This window comes from Canis lupus, chromosome 3 (genome assembly GCF_048164855.1).
Source record: "Canis lupus baileyi chromosome 3, mCanLup2.hap1, whole genome shotgun sequence".
Classification (NCBI taxonomy): Eukaryota; Metazoa; Chordata; class Mammalia; order Carnivora; family Canidae; genus Canis; species Canis lupus.
In genome coordinates this window covers 32,346,258-32,372,389 of record NC_132840.1, presented here as the reverse complement: position 1 = coordinate 32,372,389, position 26,132 = coordinate 32,346,258, and the positions used below count along the sequence as shown (strand labels likewise).

Here is a 26,132-nt window from a genome sequence, read left to right as displayed (position 1 = left end):
TGCGCAGGCCCTCTGACCACCGGCTCGCTCCGCGTGGAGGTTGCCCGGACCCGCACGCTTCAGCTCCGCCAGAGCTCCCCGCGGCGACCGTGCCGGGCGGCTCTCGCGCGCCATGTCTTGGCTCTTCGGGATCAAGGGCCCCAAGGGCGAGGGCGCGGGGCCGCCGCTGTCCCTGCCGCCCGCTCAGCCCGGGGCCGAGGGCGGCGGAGACCGCGGCGGGGGGGACCGGCCGGCTCCCAAGGACAAATGGAGCAACTTTGACCCCACGGGCCTGGAACGTGCGGCCAAGGCGGCGCGGGAGCTGGAGCACTCGAGTAAGTGCAGCGGCGGGGGCGGGGGGCCAGCCTTCCGAGCGCCGGGCGTGCCGGGTCCCTGGGCGCAGGAGAGGTGCGCAGCTGTGTCCGCCGCACCTGCCCGGTGGGGACACCGCTCTGCGGGAATCAGCCTGGTGGCTGAAGCCGCCGTGCGTGCGGGGAGGGTGGGGTACCAGCACCTTCCCAGTTGCGACGCGTCCTTTGGTGAGGAAGCTGGTGCAGACGAACTTTGAGAGGTCGCAGGTGGCAGGTGCTCGGGCTGGAGTTCCTCAGTTACTGTCGACCAGGGGAGCTGCAGCCACGTGGCCGAAGCCCGGCCAACTCTGGGAGCCGAGTGCAGTGTTGTTAGCAGTTTTCCCCTTGAGAAGGGACCCGCAGTTGAGGGCCACTGGTTTTATGGAAAATAAAGCAGATGTGTGCTCGTTGGAAAGCATTAGCGTTCCGATAGGTGGGGTCTGTAAAACCACCAGATCAGTCTGTTCCGGCCCCACCTGATGGCCTTCCTGACCCAGGCCTTTGAGGCACCGTTATCTGCTGGACCTTCACTAAACTCACGTCTTTTCTTCCCCACTCTCTTTTATCACATTGGCTTAACGATTTTTGATTTAGGCTGTAGGGTAAGGGTGTGAGGACCTAGGATACAGAAGGTGCAGAATAAATATTGATCGGAAGAACACAGTAGTTCTCAAACTTTTGTTTGAACGGAGGTAGTCTTTTTTTCCGAGGTTGTATGGAGAAGTCACGTTGTAAACAGGTCTAAACAGAAGTCTGAGGAGGGGGAGGCCTGGCACTTCGTGGTTCAGTCCCTGCACTTCCCCAGGGCTGTGAGAACACCCTCGTGCAAGGATCCCCGGAGGAACATTAAAAACATTTACGTTTGGGTTGGGCCTAGGACAGCCTGCTTCCTTAGGCCTAGCTGGAACACCACTGGTCCCAAACCACGTGTATTGAGTTTGCAAGGTAATTTCAGTTACCAGGGTAGTTTGAGAAACCCTGGTTGGGCTGGGCATCAGGGCACCTCAGATAATGACAGGATTTTCTTTTCTTTTTTTTTTTTAAAGTCAAGTGTTTTTTTTTTTTTTATTTTAATTTTTATTTATTTATGATAGTCACAGAGAGAGAAAGAGAGAGGCAGAGACATAGGCAGAGGGAGAAGCAGGCTCCATGCACCGGAAGCCCGATGTGGGATTCGATCCCGGGTCTCCAGGATCGCGCCCTGGGCCAAAGGCAGGCGCCAAACCACTGCGCCACCCAGGGATCCCCAGGATTTTCTTTTTTTTATTAAGGTTTTATTTATTTATTCATGAGAGACACCCAGAGAGAGAGAGAGGCAGAGACACAGGCAGAGGGAGAAGCAGGCTCCATGCAGGGAGCCTGACATAGGACTTGATCCTGGGTCTCCAGGATCACGCCCTGGACGGATGCAGTGCTAAACCGCTGAGCCACCCGTGCTGCCCAGATGACAGATTTTTGACACATGACTCAATTTCTTGTCAGAGGTTTAGTTGGGGCAAATCTTTCTGCCCAGCTCTTGGGACATTTCTTCCACTCAGTCGTGCATAGAATTTCAAAGTTCTCTCTTTCTTGGAAGCTGAATCCTACTATCTCCAAACACATGTAATTATATGGGCTTTGGTGAATAGCCTTGAGTGTGTCTAAGAGGGGGTACGTAGGGACCCTTCCTCATGGAATTATGTCTCTGAATAGCCACAGAGCTCCTCCCCCACAATATACTCCACCTGGTCCTCAGGGCCTTGGCTTTTGCTCTCCCATGACCACGCCTTCATTTCTCCACCAAGCAGCATCTTCTGCAGAGTCCCCAGGGGCCAGTGTCTGGAAGTGATGGTCCCCCATCAGTCTCTACATCTAGGAGTTCTATTCTAAGTGTGGGCCCTACTTCATTTTATTTTTTAAAATTTTTAAGTAATTTTTACACCCAATGTGGAGCTCAAACTCCCAGCCCTGAGATCAAGAGTCACACGCTCCACCAACTCCGTCAGCTGGGTGCTCCCTCCTTCATTTTTGTTCCTGCCATCTTCCTGGCCTAACTGCTAGCCAGTGGGAGAGGTTTTACCCTGACGTATCACCTCCTTCTGTCCCCAAACACTTCTTCCCAGGGTGCCGCCTCATGCCCCTTTACTCAACAACCCCTCTGCAAACCCGTCTTTGTGGCATGCTCAGCTCATAGGCAGCAGTGCCTGCCTGGTTAGGCCCAGGCTGTTCATTTGACCTTACTACTGTCTCCAAGCAAACTAAGATGTCCTCAGCTGCTCCTGCGGTATGACCACTTGCTCTGTCCTTTGGGCCCAGCCTGATGCTTCTTCATTCTCTAGTCTCTAGGCTTACCTGAGTGCTCCAGGTATAACCCTATGAAGGTGGTTGTGTAAAAGAGCACTTTGCCTGTAGTGGGTACTAAACTAATGCTTTGGAATGCACCACTCCTGTTACAGGATGATTTCAAGGCGGTAAATGATCATCGGTAGTGTTGAAATTGTAGCTTGTGCTTAGTGGGGCATGTGGATGCCAGGCACTGTGCTGAGGTTACCTGCTCTTTTGTTTCCCTCTTTTGACAGTCAGTGGCTGAGAGATCTCTGTTTTCAGGTGAGGTTAACCTGACTGGCCGAAGGTCATGCTGTGAGTACAAAGGGCAGCTAGGACCTAATCTCAGCATTGTTGATCTGTGGCACCCACGCTCCTCTATGCTGCATCCAGATGAGCACTGTTGTTGGTCTCACTCCCTCCTGGTCAAGTGTCATTTATGTTAAAGGGGCTCCTAAAGTCTGTTCAAGCTTTGGCTTTGTGGCTTCCCAGATTTACAGTGCAGGGTATGGGACCTGGTGCCTTTGTGCTGCCTCTCCTTGGGGGCAGGTCCTCAGGTGTCCTGCACCCCTGATCACCAGGGCCCTAGGGAAGAGCCTTGAGGTGAGTTGTGGAGGCTGTGTCAGCCCAGTCTGGACTGGCTCTGAAGGTACTTCCCAGGGTTAGGCAATATGTTCTCGCCATACTGCCTTCCCTAACAGACTGAACACCGTGACTTCCACGTCCATTTCGATGTGTGGGTTGCTTATAGAACTACACACAGAAGTCATGCTCTAATTACTGATGTGTTTGCTGCAGCTTGGGCGTGTTGGGTACTGGGTTTGAAGGCTTCGAAAAGTAACACAGACCATGACACCGAGGTTGAAGGATAGATGTGAGGTCCGCAAAGGGAGAAAGCTATGTACGTTGTAGTGTCAGGGAACTGGGTTCACAGAGGTTCCCTACCTTCTTTCCATGCTGTTATGTATTAGAACATTTTTTTATGGTGAAACCTTATATATGGGGGAGAACTGTGTCATCACTGAAATATTTAAGAAGCTGGGTGCACAGGCTTTTTTGGCAAGGAGAGCACCAGAAATTAGTTTTTTTCCAGAATAGCCAAGTATTGATGGATATGAATTACGCCTTATGAATAAAATACACAAAAAAGATATTTATAACATATGTGTTTATAACACGAAGTCTGTGAAGAGCCATCACTCTGTGCGTTGGCTTATTTCTAACATAATTGTTTATTCCTAATCCTTTGTGTTACCTGTGTATGTTTGATAGCAGATTAATAATAGGTATTGGAGGGACGCCTGGTTGGTTCAGCGGTTAAGTGTCTGCCTTCAGTCTAGGGTGTAATCCTGGAGACCCGGAATCGAGTCCTGCATTGGGCTCCCTGCATGGAGCCTGCTTCTCCCTCTGCCTCTGCCTCTGCCTGTGTCTCTGCCTCTCTCTGTCTCTTGGGAATAAATAAATATAACTTTAAGAGTAATAATAATAATAGATACTAGAGACTTAAAAGAAATGGGCCTACCACGAAAAATATGGTACTGTAGCCACCCATTGTTTTTTGTTTAATTGGGAAATGACTGCCATGTTGACCATCCTACTCTCAACTAGCATGGGATAGCCTTTCTGATAGCTCTCCAGGATGTGACAGCTACGGGGGGGGGGGGGGGGGCGGGGAGGATAAGGTCTTGTATGTGGGATTTTCTGTTGGGGGTGGGGCAGACATAGGTGACGAGAAGGGGCTGTGGTCTTTGGAGGGTGGGGTCACCAAACAAGATCTGGCCTAGGAATGAGAGTGGGAACATGTGTTTTGTGGTTGAGATTAGCTGTGGTCTCCCTGAAAGCCCCTTGGCACGCATGAATGCTTGCCTGGTGCCCCAGTGTCCTGACACCTGCTCTCTTCCTCTTCCCTACAGGACATGCTAAGGAGGCACTGAGTCTTGCACAGATGCAGGAGCAGACATTGCAGCTGGAGCAACAGTCCAAGCTAAAGGTAAGTAGTGGGTGTGGTGCTGGCAGTGGTCAGCCTCATCCCTGCGGCAGAGGAAGGACCTGGAAAGAGATGTGCACGTAGGCAGTAGGCACAGGGTGGGTGCTTCAGACCTCTCCTTTCTCAAATTTGCTTTCTTGCTTATGGTTAAGAAGGAAATAGGAGGAGGTCAAAGACAGTGGATTTGTGGCCCGAGTACAGTAGCAGAACTACCTGGAAGGGCTGTTGTAGGTGAGGACCATCTGGTCTCCCCAAGGGAGATTCTGACCTGGTTTCTCTGCATCCGGCAGGACCTTTATGCTGAGCATGTAGCAAGCATAAAAAAGGCACAGGCTCTGCCCTCCACCATTGGCTGTTGTAAAGCATAATTAAAAAGTGAGCACATTATATAAGGCACTGTGGAAGCAGTGTTGGGGAAGGGAGTGACAGACTTCCCAGGATACTGTCTCGCTCCTTGGGGGCCCACCCTGTCTGGTTCCCTGGTGCTTCCCTACCTGTGGGTCTGGGTCATCCTGGGGCTTGGTGCCCAAGTGGCCAGCAGATACGTAGGGTGCTGGTCCAGGCTATGTCTTCTGGACACACCGCCTGCTCCTGTCCAGCCCCTTTGGAGCCCACAGGGGAGAGGGTTGTTGAGGCAGTGTGAGCCCTGAGCTCAGAGCCCTGAGGAGGAGGCCCCAACAGTCTCTAGGCTTGCAGCAGCTGGTATATTCTATAGGAATACGAGGCTGCTGTGGAGCAGCTGAAGAGTGAGCAGATCCGCGTGCAGGCTGAGGAAAGGAGGAAGACTCTGAGTGAGGAGACACGGCAACACCAGGCTGTAAGGATCACATGGGCACAGGGGGGCCAGGGTGGAGCACTTTGGGGGCACACCAGGGTCCTAACGTTCAGTCTGGGTCAGTTACTGCCTCGTTGAGGCTCTGGGATGACCTTGTGCAAACCTCAAAAACCCATGGATCCGTCAGTGCTCAGTATGATGGGGAGCACACGAGTCCCAAGTGTGTTCGTTAACAGCAGGTGGAGGTGGGTGGCTTCTCTGAGGCCAACACCCAGTAAAGTCTGGATTCTTATGCTGGTTTCAGGCCATACACCAGTTTTTCCAGCTGAGCCATATTCACACTGCCCTCTTCCTCCCTAGAGAGCCCAGTACCAAGACAAGCTGGCCCGGCAGCGCTATGACGACCAGTTGAAGCAACAGGTGAGCTTAGCACACTTGCATGGAAGGGGTGCTGCCTCTGTCTTCCCTGAGAGCACAGGCATCTTTTGGGGCAGCGGGTAGGCCAGAATTCAGAGTTGTTTTACCAACCGTTAGTGCTGGGTCCCAGGAAAGCATGCATGTGCATGCTTTTACACACACAACACACCGGCCCCCAGGCTCTGGCTGTGCTGAGGGTTCTGGGTGAGAATCTGGAAACCTGGCTGTGACATGTTCATGGTAAGGTGGTTTCCAAACATCTGTACCCGTTACGGCATTACAGCTTTTAAATTTCCCAGGGAAACTTGGGTTATCTGAAAGAATGAAATCTTACCATTTTCTACAACATGGTTGGAAGCTAGAGAATGTTATGCCAAGTCAGTCACAGAAAGACAAATATCGAAGGATTTCACCCATATGTGTAATTTAAGAAACAAAACAGGTGAACATGGGGGAAGGGGGGAGAACAAAGGATGGAGGGAAACAAACCATAAAAAATTCTTAACAGAGAACAAACAAATAGATTTGTTGGATGGGAAGAGGGGAGGGGCAGAGGGGGATGAGCATTCAGGAGGGCACATGATGGGATGGGCACTGGGTGTTGTAAGTGATGAACCACTCAATTCTACTCCTGAAACCAATATTGCACTCTGTGTTAACTACAATTTAAATAAAAAATTTTTTCAAAAAAAAAGAAAAGTAAACCTAATAGGGGAAAGACAGTGTTTTGAAGACTAGACTGGGGGCTCAGCGGTTTAGTGCATGCCTTCGGCCCAGGGTGTGATCCTGGAGTCCCAGGATCAAGTCCCACATTAGGCTCCCTGCATGGAGTCTGCTTCTCCCTCTGCCTGTGTCTCTGCCTCTCTCTCTGTGTCTCTCATGAATAAATAAAATATAAAAAAAAAAAATGAAGACTGGACTGGGGATGCCCAGAGGTCTGCCCTGTGGCAGAACTTTGCTAGAGCATGAGCTCCTGTGCCACCGCCCCCCACTTCATGCACATGTGCACATGTCCTAGGTGAGATTCAAACTTGCTTGTAGAGGGCTATAGTGTGTGTAGGCCTTGGGGCGTCATTCTCAGAGAAGTTCTCAGGGGAACAGAGGCTTCCCCACAGGTTGGAGTATCTCCTCTCTTAGATTGTTGATCTTTCATAATATTTTTTAAATGGTATTTATTTATTCTTGAGAGAGAGAATGTGCATAAGCAAGGAGGAGGCACAGATGGAAGAGGAGTGAGATTCAGGCAGTCTCCCTGTTGAGCACAGAGCCCGACATGCAGCTCAATCCCATGAGTCTGACACTCAGAAGACTGAGCCACCCAGGTGCTCCTGATTGTTTCATAATTTTGAAAACTTTTCCCTTTCCTCTGTGGCTGCTTCTCAGCAACTTCTCAATGAGGAGAATTTACGGAAGCAGGAGGAGTCGGTGCAGAAGCAGGAGGCCATGAGGAGAGGTAGAGTTGTCATTTCTGCCTGGGGTTTGGGTGGCTGTGTCCTTGGAGCTGACCTGGGCTAGAGAAAGGCTTCTAGGGAAAGCAGGCTGTAGGCAAGCAACATTCCAAATGCTCCCGATGGGGTCTCCTAGGGGCTCCATGTCCTTCAGTTGGGACTTTGTAGCAGAGACCTAGGCAGGCTAGGTGTTCCCACAGGGTCTGCCATGTGTTGCCTCCCTCCTGTGAGAACAGTTGCCGGGGCCTCACTGGAAGGGATTAGGGACCCTGGGCTGAACACCATCTTCCTGTTGTTTCCCTGGGCAGCCACAGTGGAACGGGAGATGGAATTGCGCCACAAGAATGAAATGCTTCGCGTGGAGGCCGAGGCTCGGGCACGGGCCAAGGCTGAGCGTGAGAACGCGGACATTATTCGTGAGCAGATACGCTTGAAGGCTGCTGAGCACCGCCAGACCATCCTGGAGTCCATCAGGTGAGGCCCAATCCCCAGTGGGCCCCTGGCAGAGTCCTGTCGCAGATGTCTTCTGGCCCTTCACCTGTGTCAGGAGGCAGCCTCAACAGGTGCTCCCATGTGCTCACCTTCAGGGCTGACCTTCAAAGCCCTGGCCCTTTCTCCAGCCAACTGCCTAGATCCATTCTTCCCTGGTCACATTGCTGCTTCCTCTACAGGACAGCTGGCACCCTGTTTGGTGAAGGATTCCGTACCTTCGTGACAGACTGGGACAAAGTGACAGCCACGGTAAACATCCCTGCCACATATTCCTGCTTGTGGCCTATGTCGGGGTCTCCGGTGGGTCATGTCCCTCCCTCCTGCCAGCACTGAAAAGTGCCTGGTACTCAGTGGTGGGAAGTGTGCCAAGCAGGTCCAAGGTGTAAGCATGTGCTGCCGTTGTTCCTTCTCGCTCCCCTCTGGTGAAAACAGGATGTGGTGCAGCCTCTGGGTGGAGGGCACGTGAACAAGTCAGTGTTGACACTGGCAGCAGATGTGCTGGTAGAGGGGCTGGATGATGTGGGAGGAGGTGCTAGAGTTTCAGTTTCCCTCTTCCTAAAAAGGGTTGCCCTTTAGAAGGTGTAACTGGAAATCTACCTGGTGGCCTCAGGTATGAGGCCCAGCTAAAACTCCAGGGGGTCCCAGAGATGTGGCAGTGAACCCCCTTTAAACCATGTGCCTGTGAGGGTTCCCACCCTCTGGTGGGAAGCAGAAGGCAGCCAACAAGGCTGTAGGACTCCAGGCACATGTTCTGTGCCATGCAGCTCTTTAGCACTCAAGGCAGAGGGAAGGGCATTGGCTAGGACTGGTTCCTAAAAAGCCCCCCAATTCTGTAAGTACTTCTGCATGCCAGCATTGTACCAACCCGTCTAGGCTGCACAGTGTGACTGGGTGCCTGCTCACATGGTACTGATGTCTTAGCAAGGGGTGAGGCAAGTAACCATGCTGACCGTGAGTGTCCTGAGCATCTGCGTTCCTGGCCTTCTGACCTTTGAGGTGGTTTCTGCAAGTGCCTTGCTTTGTACGGAGTTCCAGCATCATTCTGGAGACAGTGAGGGGTGATAGATGAGGTCAGTTTGTGGCTCGAGGAAAGCAGGGTCTGGACTATCTAGGGAAGGTTAGCGAGGAAACCTGCAGCTAGTGAGAATGCTGGGATTTTTTTTGTTTTAAGATTTTATTTATTTGTTAGGATGTGTACACACGAGGTGGGGGGGTAAGCAGACCCCCTGCTGAGCAGGGAGCCTGACCTGGGGCTCCATCCCAGGACCGCAGGATCATGACCCTAGCTGAAGGCAGATGCTTCATTGATGGAGTCACCCAGGCACACCTGACTGCTGGTTCTTTTTTTTTTTTTTTTTTTTTTTACTGGTTCTTAAAATGGACCCTGGAGTCCTCTGACTCAGCCAGTGACTTGGGGTGAACAAGGGCACCCATCACACTCTTCCCAAACATCTTTTGAGTAACACCTGGTTGGTAGTGGGGATCCTGCTAAATGTGGGTGTAGGCTCCGTGGGTAGTGCAGCCTGAGGCCTGTTGGGGCTGGGTAAGCGGGGCAGTTGCTCTGGCTTCAGAACAGGGCTGCCTGGAGGTAGGTGCTGGCTTGGGGGTCTGACCATATCCTTCCATTCATTGCACAGGGAGCTGCTAGGACTGCAGCCTCGTGTTCAGATGAAGAAAATGGGCTTTCCTCCTGTCTGCCTTGGGTGCCCTTGGCTCAGAGCAGGGTTCATGCAGGAGGGACACCCAGCATTCATTCTAGCACAGATCTGGGTAGGGATACACATCCAAACCTTGTGGACAGAGCTGGTGTGGGCTTGGCTGCACTGTGTCCAAGCTCCTACCTCAAGCCTTGGTGCCTTACCTGCATGCTTACCTCCCTCCTGACCCTCCTCCTTGCCCATCTCTTCTTTGGGACTCTGGCACTTGCACATTGTCGCAGGTGCTGTGCCAGGTGACACAGAGTCTGGAATCTAAATGTCAGTGCCTGTCAGTATTGACAAAGAGAGCTGTACATGATAAAATTGGTGCAGTCAGTATGCTGACCTGTTCATTGTTTGAAGGAACTACTGGCTTTCGTTTAACTGTGGAATTCATTTATTCAGAAAAAGAAGAAAGAAGCTTCAGAAACTTCAGAAAGAAGTTTAGCTTTGAGTGATGGAGGGCATGGCCTGTACACAGGAGACCTGGCCACCACTCTGAGCTGTGCTCAGCCCTGCAGTGGCCTCTATGTGGATGTGGAGGCTCGCAGTTGAAAGCCACAGATAAAGATGTTCTAAACCTCAGGGGCTTGCTTCCCAGCTTATGTCTGAAATTGGCCACTGGATTGTGAGTGTTGCAGGGAAGGAAGAGGCTAATGAACCTGCAGGAAGAACTCAGGTCTTGTTACTGTAGTTTTGGTAAATAAGCAGTGGCTTTTCACCATCTACTCACATGTCTGATGTCTTTCTCATGACCCTGCATCATGCAGGGCTGAAGGAGGTTATGTGTGGGTGGTCAGAGGCCCTTAGGGCCAGTTTAGGCAGAGACCCAGCAAAGTGGCAAGAAGTTCTGAGGAAGGAGCTGTGTGGCTTTTTTTTTTTTTTTTTTTTTTTTTCTTTAAGCTGTGTGGCTTTACATCTGGGTGAGCTGCCATGCTGCTTCCTCTCCATTCTTTTTTTTTTTTTTCAAATTAATTTTTATTTATTTATGATAGTCACACAAAGAGAGGGAGAGGCAGAGACACAGGCAGAGGGAGAAGCAGGCTCCATGCACCGGGAGCCCAACATGGGATTCAATCCCGGGTCTCCAGGATCGCGCTCTGGGCCAAAGGCAGGCGCTAAACCGCTGCGCCACCCAGGGATCCCTCTTTTTTTTTTTTTTTTAATATTTATTCATGAGAGACACAGGCAGAGAGAGCAGCAGACTCCATGCAGAGAGCCCAATGTGGGACTCAATCTTGGGACTCCAGGATCATGCCCTGGGCTGAAGGCAGACGCTCAACCGCTGAGCCACCCAGGCATCCCTCCATTCTTTTTTTTTAAATAAGTTCTACATCCAACGTGCAGCTTAACTCACGACCCCAAGATTGAGTCACATGCTTTTCCTATTCAGCCAGCCGGGTGCCCTCCCTCTGTTTTGATAGGAGAGGCAGGTTGGCCTTTCTGGGAGGCACCTGTAGGCATCTCACTGTGTCTGGGCTGTGAAGGTGCACACCCTCCCCAGTGCCCACTGCTGCATGGTCAGAGTAGCATCCTATTGTAGCATCTCTCTCTGTGACAAAGGGTCACAGAGAGAGATGTGTGAACTGGCTGAGGCACAGGAGACAGTGAGAGGAGCCCTGGGTGGACTTGACCTTGGGGGTAGCTGAACCTTTATATCCTGGGGTCCTGACACCAGGTGACACCACTTTTTCCTACTTTTGGCTTTGCCACAGTGTCTCTAAAAGGAACTCTATTTTAACTTTTTAAAGAAAACTTCCAGTGACCCACATCCATCATCCCCTGCCTCCAGTGGGGGTCACCTTTCTGGGGTGTCCATTTTACTACTCATTTTTCCCTGAAGTGTTTTATTTTTTATTTTATTAAGAGTTTATTTATTTTAGTGTGAAAAATGGAGACGTACGTGTGAGCAGTGGGGAGAGGTAGAAGGGGAGAGAATCTGGGCAGAGTCCACACTGAGCTCAGAGCTGGATGCAGGACCCAATTCCATTACTGAGAGGTCATGATCTGAGCCAAAACCAGAGTCAAGACACTCAACTGACTGCCCCCCCCACCTGGTCCCCCGCCCCCTCAAGTGTTTTAAGGTGAATTAAGAGCATTCCGACTAGTCTTGTGGTACCCCGTGTACTCAGATCTCTTTAGTGCTTTCCAGCTGTTGTAAACATCTGTGTTTGCTAGTTGAGTCTCTAATGTCCATCTTCAGTTTGGAATCCCTGCCTGCCCAGGGCGGTGTTGTGGGCTAGCAGTCCCGGCCTGCCCCCTGACAAAACCAGCAGGGATTCCGGACACAGGACTGGCTGAGGGGGAAAATGCCTCTTGGCCATTCTTCCTGTTTGATAAGCTGCTCCTAAGTCAATCATCAACCTTCCCAGTGAGATGGGTAGAGGGGTGGTCGCTGGAGAATGCTGGGCAATGTCAGATTCGGAAGCTGATGGCTACTTTGGGGCGGGTGCAGTCCCACCTCCCCCATCACAGTCCCTTTGGGCCCTTGTTTCTGTCACTGTGATCGCCATCTGGTCTCCTGGAACCTTGTGTGTGTGGTTTAAGAGTCGTTGTTTTCCCCTGCAGTGGCCAGGTTGTCTTGGAGGGAAGATGTTTCGGTTGAGTTTCTAAGTGTTGGTGTACTTTCCAGAAACCTCTTCTTACTGTTGGTCATGTGCCCTGTGATTGTGCTCCCCACCCCTGCCCCCGTGTTTGGTCTGTCCCCCATGAGCCTCAGGATCTCTGTCTACAGCTGAGGCTCTTGTCGCCTGGAAGCTTCCCTAGTATAGCTGGAGTGCATCCTCCAGTAGCTTTCTGAGAAAGAGTGGTTATGGTAAGCTTTTTGATAGGTCGCCTGTCTGGAAATGTCTGCAATCATATGACATCGAGCACCAGCTGGGATGCTCCTGTGTCAGCCTTGTCACCACCTCTCATGGGATGGGATGAGGTGAGGGCCCAGTGCCGACTACTAAACAGTGTGGCACAGGATGGGTGGAAGGCATTCACCTTCCTGCTGCCCCGCTCCAGGTGGCTGGGCTGACACTGCTGGCCCTCGGAGTCTACTCTGCTAAGAATGCCACATCTGTTGCTGGACGGTACATTGAAGCCCGGCTGGGGAAGCCGTCCCTGGTGCGAGAGACGTCTCGTATCACGGTGCTGGAGGCTCTGAGACACCCTGTGCAGGTAATTGTGGGCTCAGTCCTCACTGGAGTGGCATGTCCTGCCCAGTTCCTTCCGACATTTCAGCCAAGTTGTGAACATGTATTTTCACTTTCCCCTCTTCATCCAAATACTGTCTATTCTCTCTGGCTCATTGGATTTGGTTGTGGCTTTTTACTCCTTGATGTTGTCCTGGGAGCCTGTGCACATTTGCAGTGCAGAGACCCTCAGCCTAGTCCACTCCGTTGCCTCTGGATCTGTTGATGTGCCTGTCCTCCTGGGGCTCCTGTGAGAGAAGTTGCTGGAAGTAGTATGGTGTCTGCTCTCCTCCTCTAGGAGAGCCAGGCTTCCTGCCCAGCTTCATGTCACTCCAGTTGTCACTCCATGTCCATCCATGGGCTGTGGCTGCATCTCCAAAGCAATCACTTGTGCTTGTGGATAATTGGAAAAATAAAGATCAGTAAAGAATTTTTTTTTTCTTGTAAGATTTTATTTATTAGAGAGCACAAGCAGGGGGGAGGAGCAGACTCCTTGCCAAGCAGGAAGCCTGATGTGGGGCTTGATCCCAGGACCCCAGAATCATGACCTGAGCTGAAGGCAGGCACTACCCGACTGCACCACCCAGTTATCCCAAGATCAGTAAAGAATCTGAAGGGCCTCCTGGGTGGCTCTGTCACTTTAGTATTTGGCTCTTGATTGCAGCTCAGGTCGTGATCTCACTGTCGTGGGATCAGGCACCGAGTTGGGCTCTGTGCTGTGGCGCTCTCGTGTGCTCTCTCTGTAAATCGTCTAGCCCAGTGCCACAGCCAGCCCTGTGTGACCCTTCTAGAGCGGGAGCAGGGCCCAGTCCTGTGCGGCCTGGAGTGTGATCGCCACGGCAGTTGTTTCCATGCGGTGGTCTGGTTGTGCCCGGCACTCCATTCCTGTTTGATAGGCTCTGCAGATGAGCCTGTGTCCATGTTCCTCCTTTCTGTCTGTAGGTCAGCAGGCGGCTCCTCAGTAAGCCTCAGGACGCACTAGAGGGCGTCGTCCTCAGTGTAAGTGGTACTACCCTTCTGGGGGCTGTCAGGAGCATTGGGGTGGGAGGTGCCCTTCCGCTGGGGGAGCTTTTCTATAGGATGGGGCTGCTTCTTATTCCTAAAGTAGAATTTGCTGCCTGAGGCCCAACCTGGGGTAAGCTGCCTCTTGGGGTTGGTCCAGATGCTCAGGAGGAGCATCCTGGCAACAGAGCGTCCCTCAAACTGCCATGTGCCCTGGCAGCCCAGCCTGGAAGCACGCGTGCGGGATATCGCCATAGCAACGAGGAACACCATGAAAAACAGGAGCCTATACAGGAATATTCTGGCATATGGGCCTCCTGGCACCGGCAAGACACTGTTCGCCAAGGTGGGGGCACTTGGCCACACAGCGGGATGGGTTGCCATGGGCAGGGGCTGCAGCTGGGGCTTGTAGGGATACGGCGCTGGGAATCAGGGCTCATGTGGGGGGCCAGCTCTCCAGTCAAGGGGGACCCCTAGCAGCAGCTGGTAGTGGGGCTAAGCTCAGTCTACACGGGCTGTGAAGGGTAGGGGAGTAAACACGCTTTGCCCTCTGCCCGCGCCGCCTGCCCCCCCCCCGCCCCCCCCAGAAACTGGCGCTGCATTCAGGCATGGACTACGCCATCATGACAGGCGGGGATGTGGCCCCGATGGGGCGGGACGGCGTGACTGCCATGCACAAGGTCTTCGACTGGGCCAGCACCAGCCGGCGAGGGTGAGCTGGGCCCCTCCTGGGATGGCTACCCCCAAGCATGCGCATACAGTCCAGATTTCTAGTGGCCACTGAGCTCTAGCTGTCGGGGTAGGGGGTAGGGGAGGTCAGTGACTTTCCCTGCAGCCCAACTACATGGTTGCACACAAGACTGGAACGCTCTGGGATAGAATCTGAGGGAGAAGTTCACCCCAAGGATGGATTCCTGGTGGCTTGTGCTTATCACAGGCCTCTTCCTGCCTCTGACATTGACACATTGAAGTCACAATAATTTACTGCCAAATTAGGATGTTTAGTATGAACCAGTTGCTTTCCCACAATACTGGCACTGGGCATACCCCTCTCGGGCCTGGGGTCCCTACCACCACTGAGGTTAGCAGGTGCTTTGGGTTCCTGAAACTGAGTTCAGTTGCTGTGTGCTCAGCACCTTAGTGTGCATTGGGTGGCCCTCACCTACTTCTCATTTGGTCTTTTCTCTTTCACAGCCTCCTGCTCTTCGTGGATGAAGCCGATGCCTTCCTCAGGAAGCGAGCGACTGTAAGTATTCTGGAAGCTTCTTTCTGGCCTGCTGGGCCTGGCTGGCATAGGTGAGCGATCAGGAGTGGTGTGTTCAGTGGCTGCATTGGCACTTTACAGGGAGATTGCTGGTCGCTCACAATAGAGTCTCACCCAAACCTGCTCCTCAGCCACGCTTTCTTCATAAATTTGGTCTGAGAAACAGGAGTTGATCCTGTGGCATTTTTAGAGTTTTCCCTGGAGTTAAGTTTCATGGAGACCTTGTTGTGTGTGGCTCCCAGAGGGTTGGAGTGGAGCCTTCAACTTCCCTTGGCTGCCTTCCCCCTGACACCAGAACTTTCTCTGCAGGAGAAGATAAGTGAGGATCTCAGGGCCACCCTGAATGCATTCCTGCACCGGACGGGGCAGCACAGCAGCAAGTGAGGGCCACCCGCCGGTGCGGAGCCCCTTCCTAGAGGGAAACTGAGGTTCCATTTGAGCTCACGTGCCTGCTGGGGGCAGAACTGGAATAGGCCGGGCCCCAAGGGTGATGGGAAGGGCTAGTCGGGGTGAAGGGGTACTTTGTGGAGACCCCTGAGAAAACATGCTGGGGGAGTCTCAGGACAGCCTGGTGGCAAGTCCTAACCCACAGGTCACTGTACTTGGTGTTTCTGGCTGCCCTCCAGCGATGGGCTATTGGGATGGTCACCCCACGGCCAGGTCCCCTGGGACATTGGTTGCTCCAGTAAAGGGCTCACAAATCCTCTATTATTGCTCTCCTGGATCATTGAGGGCCTTCTAGTACTGTGCCCACTGGTCACGCAGGGGCACACCTATCCTTGCTGCTCAGCTATGCAGCCACCAAGTCATATGTGTCCCCCTTCCCTGCCACAGCTGCTGCCAGCAGAGACTCCCCGCCCCTGCTCAGACCCCTTGGAAGTCTGGTCCAGATTCCTGCTGAGTTGGCGCTTCTGCTCAATTAGCAAAACCCCAGACCCTGTAGATTAGGTTGGGGAGGGGCAGAGGTCTGTCTCAGACCATGGGTTCCCTGTTCCTCCTGTGCATAGCACAGCTTATGTGGCCACCACATCAGGCTGGACTGTTGGTCCGCAGAGAAGTGTGGGAGGGAGGGATGGGTGGCTGGACAATGCTGGGCCTTCCTGACATTTTCTGGGTTAAAAGCTACCAGATAGATTCTGCTAGAAAATTGTTCTATGTGGGTTTGAGAGGCCCCTACTCTGGGGGCAAGTGCCCAGCTTGAGCAGCCCCTTAACCCCTGCTGTCTGCTGGCTTCAGGTTCATGCTGGTCCTGGCCAGCAACCAACCCGAGCAGTTTGACTGGGCTGTCAACGACCGCATTGACGAGATGGTCCGCTTTGACCTGCCCGGGCGGGAGGAGCGGGAGCGCCTGGTGAGGATGTATTTTGACAAGTATGTTCTGAAGCCAGCCACAGAAGGAAAGCAGTAAGTGTCCTGATGGCCCAAGTGCTGTGGGGCCCTTGGCACCCCACCAGCTCCTGGCTCAGGTGCTACACCCCAGTCCTAAGCCTGTGGTTTCACATTGGGTTCAGGTGTGTTCACCTGCTGGACCCCATGCCTCTATCCTGCTTTTTGCTGGGTTTTTGACTTAGTCTTCCACTGTCAACAAACCAGCATCTCCATCCTTTTGTCTCACATGAAGGATTTCTTAACAGTTTGCGGCTTTTGAGGAATCTAGGCTGCAGTCAAGCCCTGGAGAGTGAAGGGACCGGCATGGCAGTTGCCAGACATTGGCCGAGCTTTGTTCACTTCGGGGCTGATTGGGCAGTCTTGGAGGTGGACTTACCGTTGTTCACTACTCACCCTGACTCCCGGGAGTCTCAGGCACCTTGCCAGCACACTGCAAGGCCTCAGTTCTGCGGAAGTCACCAGGCAATGGGGGAGCCCTCCACATTCTGTCCGCGCCACCCTCACTCATCACTCTGTCCACAGTGCTCCAAATAGGCGATGGCCTATTTTTAACCATCTCCAGGGAGCCAGATCTCAAAGCAGCACTGACCTGAATCCCTCCTGTCGCTGGTGGCAGTGAGAGCCGTCTTCTGTTCTAGGACGGGCTTTGCCTGCCAGCTCCTACTGTCCCTCTGCTGCCTGAGCCCTTGCGTTCCACTATCTGGGCCTCTCTCCTTTGCACCCGGGTGGCCCCAGTACTCCTCACTGTTCCAGTGGTTCATTCTAGCCTGACTGCAGCCCAAATATCAAATGTGGTCTGACTTTCTGAGATCTTTTTTTCTGTGAGTGTTTGACCCATTCTCCTGGGTCTTCAGCCAGACCTGATTGGGGAGGGGTCAGCACACGAACAAGAGATGTGAAACAGCACTCTAACCTGGACGTGTCACCTTTCCTTTGATTTCCCACTTGTTTATTAGCAGCTCACGCTGGACAGGATTTCTGCAGCTGCTGTGCTGTATGGGCCCTGCAGGAGGTCTGAGTGAGAAGGACGTGGTTCCTGCCCCGACAGTGCATCATGCACTGCTTTCTGCACATAGCCCAGAAAGAAGAGAGGTGCCCAGCGGGGTAAAAAAAGGCAGACCAGGCATCAAGAGCAGATATTAGGGCAGAGTTTGGCTCTTTAAAAATTGGGGCATTCAGTTGGGGTTGCTGTCACTGGCAGATACCCCACTTGTCCTTTCATGTAGGAACCAAGGGGCCCTCCTCGACCTCCAATCTTGCCCTGAGTCCCTCAGGCACCCAGAGCATCATGTGGGAATTCCTCCTTCCCAGGCGCTTGAAGCTCGCTCAGTTTGACTACGGGAAGAAGTGCTCCGAGATTGCACAGCTGACAGAGGGCATGTCGGGCCGGGAGATCTCCCAGCTTGCTGTGGCATGGCAGGTGAGCAGGGGACACTTGCCTTACAGCTGCGAGCTTGGCCCATTGGGAAATAGTCACATGAAGATGGCTGGTGCCGACCCCTGCCTCCCCCGAGGTGTTTCTGTTGGAAGGATTTTCTGTACACAGATGTGATGCCCTGCCCTACTTTCCAGCCACCACCTGTTTCTGCCTCCACTGCAGGGAAGGTGTGGAGAGGTATCACTGGCTTTATGTATTATGGCCTACTCATTGTCATTGTGGGTTTATTTATTTACTCATTCATTCATTCATTTATTCATTTATTTTAAAGATTTTATTTATTTACTCCTGAGAGACACACAGAGAGAGAGAGAAAGAGAGAGGCAGAGACACAGGCAGAGAGAGAAGCAGGCTCCATGCAGGGAGCCGGACATGGGACTTGATCTCGGGTCTCCAGGATCATGCCCTGGGCCAAAGGCAGCGCTAAACCACTAAGCCACCCAGGCTGCCCTCATTGTGGTTTTAGTCCAAATCAGGTGGGGCTTCTCTGAAATCATGTGTGTTCCCTGGGAATGAACCAAGTGTCCATATGGGCATCAGTGTTCCATAGGCCTTGATGTCTCAGTAACCACTGGAGTCTGTTCCAAGCTGGGTCCTAGCACATTTGGGACAGGTAATTCTATAGTTAGTGGGGGTTAAGGGACCATGGGGGGCACATAGGGCATCCTGTGAGCTATCTGGCTCCTCAGAGGGCAAGTGAGATGAGGAAGAATGAGTGAATCTGATCTGATAAGGGGTCAGGCATCTCCTTCCCAGCAATTCTCCAGATGGAGACCATGAGTGTTGAGGATTGTCTGCTCCATGTAGTTTATTGTGGTGTCCTGAGGGTAGCATGGATCACACGAGTTGACTTTATCCTTGTTCTGTGGCCCAAGGGCACACAGCCTAGGGTAGTTCTTGTCATTCCCAGCACCCACTGTTTGCTCCTGAAATGTCCACAGTCTCCCCGCCCCACCCCCCGTACTCCCAGGGCAGAAAAGCCAGCTGATCCCCAGGAGTCCTCAGTGCAGCCATCCAGAAAGCATTTGCAGATTGGTGATCGCTGAGGAGTGAAAATCCCTATAGGTGCAGGGTGCTGACTGGCTCCTGTCTCTGACCATCCCTTAGTTTTGTGCTGACATCGCTTCCTCTGTGGGGTCTGTGCTCAGATCTGTCTGAGGCTACATGACAATCCAAACATTAGAAATACAACAGTGCTTTTAAGTGAACATCTATTTTGTTAATTAGATACCTACTTTGATTCGAACATGGTAGCTTGGGTACATAGGGACTGTGTTAGTCTGAGAGAGCTGGGTTGTGCTGCTGTGACAGCTCCAGACTGAGTTCTCCCTGCATGGATCAGCTGAGTGCTCTGCTCCAAGCTGTCGTTCTTCAGGATCCACGTCTCATGAGGGTGGCTCTGTTTCCACAACCAACAGGGTATAGGATAGGACACCTGTCAGCTTGCACTGCTCTAATAGTACTGCAGCCCAGGGTCACTAACCATAGACTTTCCTTTCCTTCGAAGGTTCCGAAGGTAGGAAGTCCCAGATCAGGGTGTCAGCCAGGGTGGCCCCCTTCCTGCCTTTCAGATGGTTGTTTTTTGGCTTTGTCCTCGTCATGTGGCAGAGAGAGCTCTGGTGTTTAAGGACACTTGTCCCATAGGATCAGGGCCCCACTCTCATGACCTCCTTGAACATTAATCACTTCCTTAGACACTCCAACTCTAAATACAGCTGCACTAGGGGATAAAGGCTTCACTGTATGAATTTAGGGACACATTCAGGCCCTGACAGCAAACCATCCCTGCTTCTCAGTGTTTCCACCATGAACCAGCATACCTCCTTTCTGTCCACATCACATGTCAGCTGGTTGCAACAAGCCTGGTGGATAGAGAGCTGTTTACTGTCAGATGCCACACAAGTGTGGGAGGCAGTGGATAGATTCCCAGAGCCCCTGGGATGCTTTCCCTGGGAGGTCCAGTCCTCCACCAGGGTGTATCCAGTCATTGACCAGTGAGCTCAGCCCAAGACATGTCAGATCATCCTATCATGCTCACGGGAGAGGAGAGTGAGGGACAGAGAGGAGGTACCACAGTGTGTTGTGTACCCCTGGCTCAAGAGGAGTGTGCTCACATGCTCTTGTGCCCTCGGGCGTAGTGCTGATGGTTGGGCTTGCTCCTGCCTGCTCTGCCCCTCCTCCTGGGCTAGACTGCTTGGGGGTCCCTTCATGTACTCACTCTAAAGTCCCTGCTGCTTGTATGATGGTTTTATCTGTGGAGTTCATGCTGCCTCTTAACCACTCTGTTGTGGGAATTCACTGTGTTGTTATTCTTTAAAGGAAATTTATCATTTTAACCGTTTTAAGGTACATACTTGGCTTTAAGCGCATTCCTGTTGCTGTGGAACCATCACCACCATCTGTCTCCAGAACATCTTCCCAAGCTGAGATGCCACTCTGTTAAACACTAATCCCCATCCCCCTCCCTGGTCCTTTGCACCCACACATCCACTTTCTGTGAATGTAATTCCTCTAGGCAATGCATATGAGTGGAACCCTGCAGTATTTGTCCTTTTGTGACTGATTTCACTAAGCATAATGTCCTCAGGTCCATCTGTCTTGTAGCACGTGTCAACATTTTCTTCCCTTTTAAGGAGGAATTGTAGTCCCTTGTGGATGTATTTCATTAATCCATTCATCCATTGAGATGGACCTTTGAGTGGCCATTGTGAATAATGCTGGTGTGAACGTGGGTGTACAGGTATCTGACACTGCACTCTTCATTCCTTTTGAGTATATACTCAAGTGAAGGTACTATTTTTTTTTTTAATTTTTATTTATTTATGATAGTCACAGAGAGAGAGAGAGAGAGAGAGAGAGGCAGAGACACAGGCAGAGGGAGAAGCAGGCTCCATGCACCGGGAGCCCGATGTGGGATTCGATCCCGGGTCTCCAGGATCACGCCCTGGGCCAAAGGCAGGCGCCAAACCGCTGCGCCACCCAGGGATCCCTGAAGGTACTATTTTTAATGTTTGAGGAGCTGCCATGCCATTTCCCACAGTGGTTACACCACTTTACATTCTCAGCAGAAGTGCACACAAGGTGGTTTCTCACCCCTCTCACCAACATTTGTTATCTTCTGGTTTTTTTGAAAAACAGACATCTTTGTGGATGTGAAGTGATGTATCATTGCAATTTGAGTTGCGTTTCTCTGATGATTATTGACATGGATATCTCGTGTGCTTTCTGGCCATGTGCTATGTTTTTTGTGTTTTTTTAATAAAGATGATTTATTTATTTGAGAGAGAGCATGAGTGGGCAGAGAGGGAGAAGCAGGCTTCCTGCTAAGCAGGGAATGGGACACTGGGCTCAATACCAGGATTCTGGGATCATGACCTGAGCTGAAGGTGCCTGAGCCACACAGGACCCCCTCAGCATGTATATTTTATTACAGGAATGTCTATCCATGTCCTTAGCCCATTTATGAATAGGGTTATTTTTTGTTGAACTTTAGGAGGGTTTGTTTTCTTTTTGTTTTTTAAGATTTTTTTTATTCATGAGAGACAGAGAGAGAGACAGGCAGAGGAAGAAGCAGGCTCCATGCAGGGAGCCCGATGTGAGATTCAACCCCAGAACTCTAGGATCACACCCTGAGCTGAAGGCAGATGCCTAACTGCTGAGCCACCCAGGTGTCCTAGGAGTTCTTTATGTATAGTGGATACTAACCTTTAATCAGATAGGTGATTTATAGAAATTTTCTGCCCTTCAATGGGTTGCTTTTCACTCTTTTTTTTTTTTTTAAGATTTTTTAATTTATTTATTCATAGAGACACAGAGAGAGAGAGGCAGAGACACAGGCAGAGGGAGAAGCAGACTCCATGTAGGGAGCCCGACGTGGGACCTGATCCTGGGTCTCCAGGATCACACCCCCAGCCGTAGGCGGTGCTAAACCGCTGCACCACTGGGGCTACCCTTCACTCTTTATTTTGTTGATAGTGTCCTTTGATGCACAAAAGGTTTAAGATTTTATTTTTAAGTAATCTATACCCAACATGGGGCTCAGACTCACCATCCAGAGATAAAGAGTCATATACTCTACTGATTGAGCCAGCTGAGTGGCCTCCCCCCCCCTTTTTTTTAAGATTTTGGTACACAAAAGATTTTTATTTTGCTAATAGTTCAATTTGTTTTGTTTCTCATCTGTGCTTTCAGTGTCATAGCCAAGAAATCATCACTAAATCCAATGTTTGGAAGTTTCCTCTGCATTTTCTTCTAGTAGCTTTATAATTTGAGGTCTTACAACTAGGTGGTTCATGGTTTTTTTGGTTTTTTGGTTTTTTTAAGATTTTATTTATTCATGAGAAACACAGAAAGAGAAGCAGAGACACAGGCAGAGTGAGGAGAAATATGCTCCATGCAAGGAGCCTGATGCGGGACCCGATCCCGGGAATTTGGGATTACTCCCTAAACCAAAGGCAGATGTTCAACCACTGAGCCACCCAGGCGTCCTTGGTGTGATTTATGTTTAGTTCAGTTTTGTATGTGGTGTGAGGTAGGGGTTCACCATCATTCTTTTGCATGTGGATATCCAGTGTTCCGCGTACATTGGTTGAAAAGACTGTCCTCTTCCCTTTGAATGGTCTTGGCATCCTTCTTGGAAGTCATCTGACCATACATGTGAGGGTTTCTGGGCTCTCCATTCTGCTCCACTGGTCTGTATCACTGTCATGCCAATACCACACTGATTTGTAGTCAATTTTAAAATCAGGAAATATGAAACCTGAAAATCTTACCCGAGACTGTTTTGGTTATTTGGCCTCCCTTAAGAAGCCAAATTCATATAAAAGAATTCTATATGATTTTTACAATGGATTTCTTTTTTAAAAAAGATTTTATTTATTTATTCATGACAGACACACACACAGAGAGGCAGAGACACAGGCAGAGGGAGAAGCAGGCTCCACGCAGGGATCCCTGTTCTCCAGGATCAAGCCCTGGGCTGAAGGCAGTGCTAAACCACTGCCCCACCCGCGCTGCCCTTTAGGATGGATTTTTTTTTTTTTTTAATTACTATTTCTGTAAAAAGGTCATTGAGATTTTTGATAAGGATTGCGGTGAATCTGTAGATCACTTGGACATAACAAGTTTAAGTCTTCCAACATATGAATGTGCATATCTAATTTGGTATCTAATTTTGATATCTTTTAATTTTTATTTTATTTTATTTTATTTTATTTTTTGATATCTTTTAATTTTTAAAATTTTGAAGTGGGCTTCATGCCCTGAGATCAGGACCTGAGCTGAGATCAAGAGTCAGACACTTCACTCAATGAGTGACCTTAATTTATTAGTTTTAACTTTTGGGGAGAATCTTTAGGGTTTACTACATATAAAATTATATCATCTGGAAACATAATTTTACTTCTCCCCTGCCAATCTGGATCCCTTTTATTTCTTTTTCTTGCGTAATTGCTCTGCCTAGGATTTCTAGTACTATGTTGAATAGAAGTGGTGAGAGTGGGCATCCGTGCGTGACTTGTTCCTGACCTGAGAGGAACTGCTCTCAGGCTTTCACATTGTTAATGTGTTTGCTGTGTGGATTCTTCATATATGACCTTTAGAAAGTTAAGAAAAATTTCCTCTATTCCTAGTTTATTAAATGTTTTCACCAAGAAAGAGTGTTGAATTTTGTCAAATTCATTCTCTGCATCAATTGAAATGATCGTATAGTTTTTGTTCTTCATTCTGTTAACATGGTACGTCATGTTGATTAATTTTCCTGTGCTCCATGATCGTGCTTTCCAGGAGTAAATCCCACCTGGCCATTGGGTAGAATTCCCTCACTGTGCTACTGATTTGGTTTGCAAGTATTTTATTGAAGAATTTTGCATCATTGTTCATAGAGGGTATTGCTCAGTAGTTTTATTGGGCGTTTTTGTCTGATTTTAATATCAAAGTTATGCTGGGCTCAGAATGAGTTAGGAAGTGTTCCTTCCTCATCAATATTTTGGCAGAGTTCGAGGAGGATCAATGTTTGTAAGTGTTGACAGAATTCATTGGTGAGCCCATCGAGTCCAGAGTTTGCTGGTTTTTTTTGTTGTTTTTAACGCAGTTTCCTACGTCTCAATAATCTCAGGCTCACGGGAAAGTTGCAAGGATGACATGGAGCCTCCCCCACCCCCATGCCGAGACTTCTTTCATGATGCACATTGGCCATGTCACTGTAGACTCCACCTCAGACTTAATCTTTTCCTGATCCCCTCCAAGGTCTCCCATGTTATTCAGTTGCCATGTCTGCTTCAGCTCCTCTGGGCTATGACAGTTCCTTAGATGACTCTTGTTTTTGATGATCCTGGCAGTTTTGAGGAGTGCTGATCAGGTAGGTGTTAAAGAGATTGTCCTGATGTTTTTCTCACAGTTAGACTGAGATTGTAGGTTTTGGGAGAAGATCCCAGAGATGAGGTACCCTTCTGGTCACATCCTGACAGGAGACGCATGACATCTGTACAACATCACAGGGATGTGACCTGTTGAGGGTGGTGCCCCCCAGGTTTCTCTATGGTACTAAGTTCAGCCATCCCCCAGTAGGGATCCTGGCCTCCTTGGGCAGACATGCCTTCTCAAAGGGGCTCCTGACTCCCTGTACCTCCCACCAGGGAAGCTTCCAGGTGCTTTGGGTGCCCAGTGATCAGGGGCAGTGGAGCCTGGTGGGATATTCTGACCAAGCTGGAATTGCTGGGGGCTCCCAGGGAGCTCTCTTCCTAGGGGCCCTGCCCTCCCCTCAGTATCAAAATGGACCTGCCCCTCAGTGGTATGTGGTGGTTCTGTTATCTATGCCCTGGCCTGAGGGGAGCTTTGGTCTCTGAAGTAGAGGCCTTTCGGGTCTACGGTGGGGGTGCTGAACTGCTTCCTGACAGCTGGAAGCTTTCTGTTTTTAGAAAGTCATTGAGAAATTCAGAGATGTGAGAACATAGCACTGGTGCCAACGGGGGATGTGGGCAAAGCCACAGGCATTGCAAGGATGGTGGCTGCCCTGGGCTGTGGATTCACTTGTAAGCACGCGTGTATGTGTGGACACACCTGCACACGGGGAAGCAAAGCATGTGCTTTTGGCATGTTGGCATGTGTGTGTTCTGCTGGGGGGCCAGTCCCTTCCTAAGACTGAGCACAGGCCTGTGGAAGTTACCGGCTAGCAATCTCCTTGGTGGACTCCACATCCCAGTCTGCCCCCACCCCCAGGAAGTCTTTCAGGGTCTTGGAGGGCATCTCCATAGGCAAGCACATGGGTGGGGCAAGGCAGGCTGCCTCATCCCTGGGTCTGGCCCTGTCCTGCAGGGTGGGTGGTTCCTGGTGACTGGCGTGCTCTGAAAGCCTGGGGCTGGGAGACACTTTTCCCCTGCAGGTGGCCACTCTGGGTGCCCTGCATCAGTACTCTCTTTTCCTGCCAGGCCATGGCATATGCTTCCGAGGATGGGGTCCTCACTGAGGCGATGATGGATGCCCGAGTCCAGGATGCCATGCAGCAGCACCAGCAGAAGATGCAGTGGTTGAAGGCTGAGGGGACCAGACCTGAGGGTGCCCAGTTCCTGATCCCAAGTACACAGGCTGAATGAGCTGGGCCTGAGTACCCAGATGGCTTTACCAGGAAGAAGCACCAAGATGCCCACATCTCATGGTGATCGGCCTACACAGCCGCCCACCTCAGCATTTTTAAATACTCCTCCAGTCAGGGCCAGGACAGCATTAAAGGCCTCTGCTTGGGACCAGCGGCAGCTGTGGCGTCTTTGTGGTGGGGTTGGCTCCTCTGTCCTCCAGACTGTGGTGCTTGCTGGAGAGAGCCAGGCTGGGGCCATCCCCTGACCCCAGGACGCTACTGGGAGATATGTTTCCAAGCCAGACCCATGCCTAGGAACAGTGGTGAAGTTGGCACTGCCGGTTCTCAGGTGCTGGCTAAGCTCTCCTGGCTGCTACATCTGTGACCAGAGGGGCCTAGGTGAGGGAGGTCGGGGCATGGGTAGGGGCCTAGGTGAGGGAGGTCGGGGCATGGGTAGGGGCCTGACCTTGCCCAGTCTTACCCAGCAAGTGAGGGTTGTGCAGAGCACGTCATTGTACTGCTGGGTGGGAGCTGCTTCTCCCAGTCTGCCCCCACTCCCTGAACTAGGGAGAGGGAGAAGCCCTGCACACATCTGACTGTGATGCACCCAGGGGTAAGAACTAGCTGCCAGCAATTGGTGCGAGTGCCTGCAAGACCCCAGACCCATTGGCCAGGAACTTCTGGTGTGTGGTGGGGTTTCCCTTACCCAAGGGATGTGGCCCTCCATCCATTGGAGTTGGGGTCTTTTTATCAGAATCCAATAAAAACTCTTGACAGGATACCTCACAATGTGTATCTCATGGCTGATTTGGGGGGGCAGGGGTTGAAGGGGTTACAG

The 26,132-nt window shown here is 51.1% G+C and overlaps 1 protein-coding gene across 3 annotated transcripts; it reads left to right on the top strand.

The window, feature by feature from the left end:
• The first annotated feature begins 7 nt into the window (after positions 1–7).
• Positions 8–26,073, top strand: LOC140630260 (ATPase family AAA domain-containing protein 3). 3 transcript variants are annotated; one of them, XR_012028048.1, is made up of 17 exons: positions 11–314; positions 4,547–4,623; positions 5,336–5,437; positions 5,756–5,815; positions 7,196–7,265; positions 7,569–7,734; positions 7,932–8,001; positions 12,459–12,614; positions 13,571–13,627; positions 13,851–13,976; positions 14,218–14,342; positions 14,825–14,876; positions 15,204–15,274; positions 16,131–16,298; positions 17,595–17,703; positions 25,149–25,702; positions 25,736–26,073. XR_012028048.1 is itself a non-coding variant. In XM_072820117.1 (16 exons), exons 1-16 carry the CDS (start codon positions 113–115, stop codon positions 25,311–25,313), a joined length of 1,776 nt encoding a protein of 591 aa, XP_072676218.1. In that variant the 5' UTR covers positions 11–112; the 3' UTR covers positions 25,314–26,073. The 3 variants fall into 3 exon arrangements, 1 of the variants encoding a protein (XP_072676218.1); XR_012028049.1 differs by lacking the exon at positions 12,459–12,614 and having other exon boundaries at positions 8–314; XM_072820117.1 differs by having other exon boundaries at positions 25,149–26,073.
• The last annotated feature ends 59 nt before the right edge of the window (positions 26,074–26,132 follow it).

Bases quoted from the DNA above. Each gene is read 5' to 3' on its own strand.
- LOC140630260 (XM_072820117.1), top strand. From the start codon at position 113: ATGTCTTGGCTCTTCGGGATCAAGGGCCCCAAGGGCGAGGGCGCGGGG. The intron at 5,816-7,195 runs GTGAGCTTAGCA...GCTGCTTCTCAG, and splicing joins ACGACCAGTTGAAGCAACAG to CAACTTCTCAATGAGGAGAA. The intron at 14,877-15,203 runs GTAAGTATTCTG...CTTTCTCTGCAG, and splicing joins TCCTCAGGAAGCGAGCGACT to GAGAAGATAAGTGAGGATCT.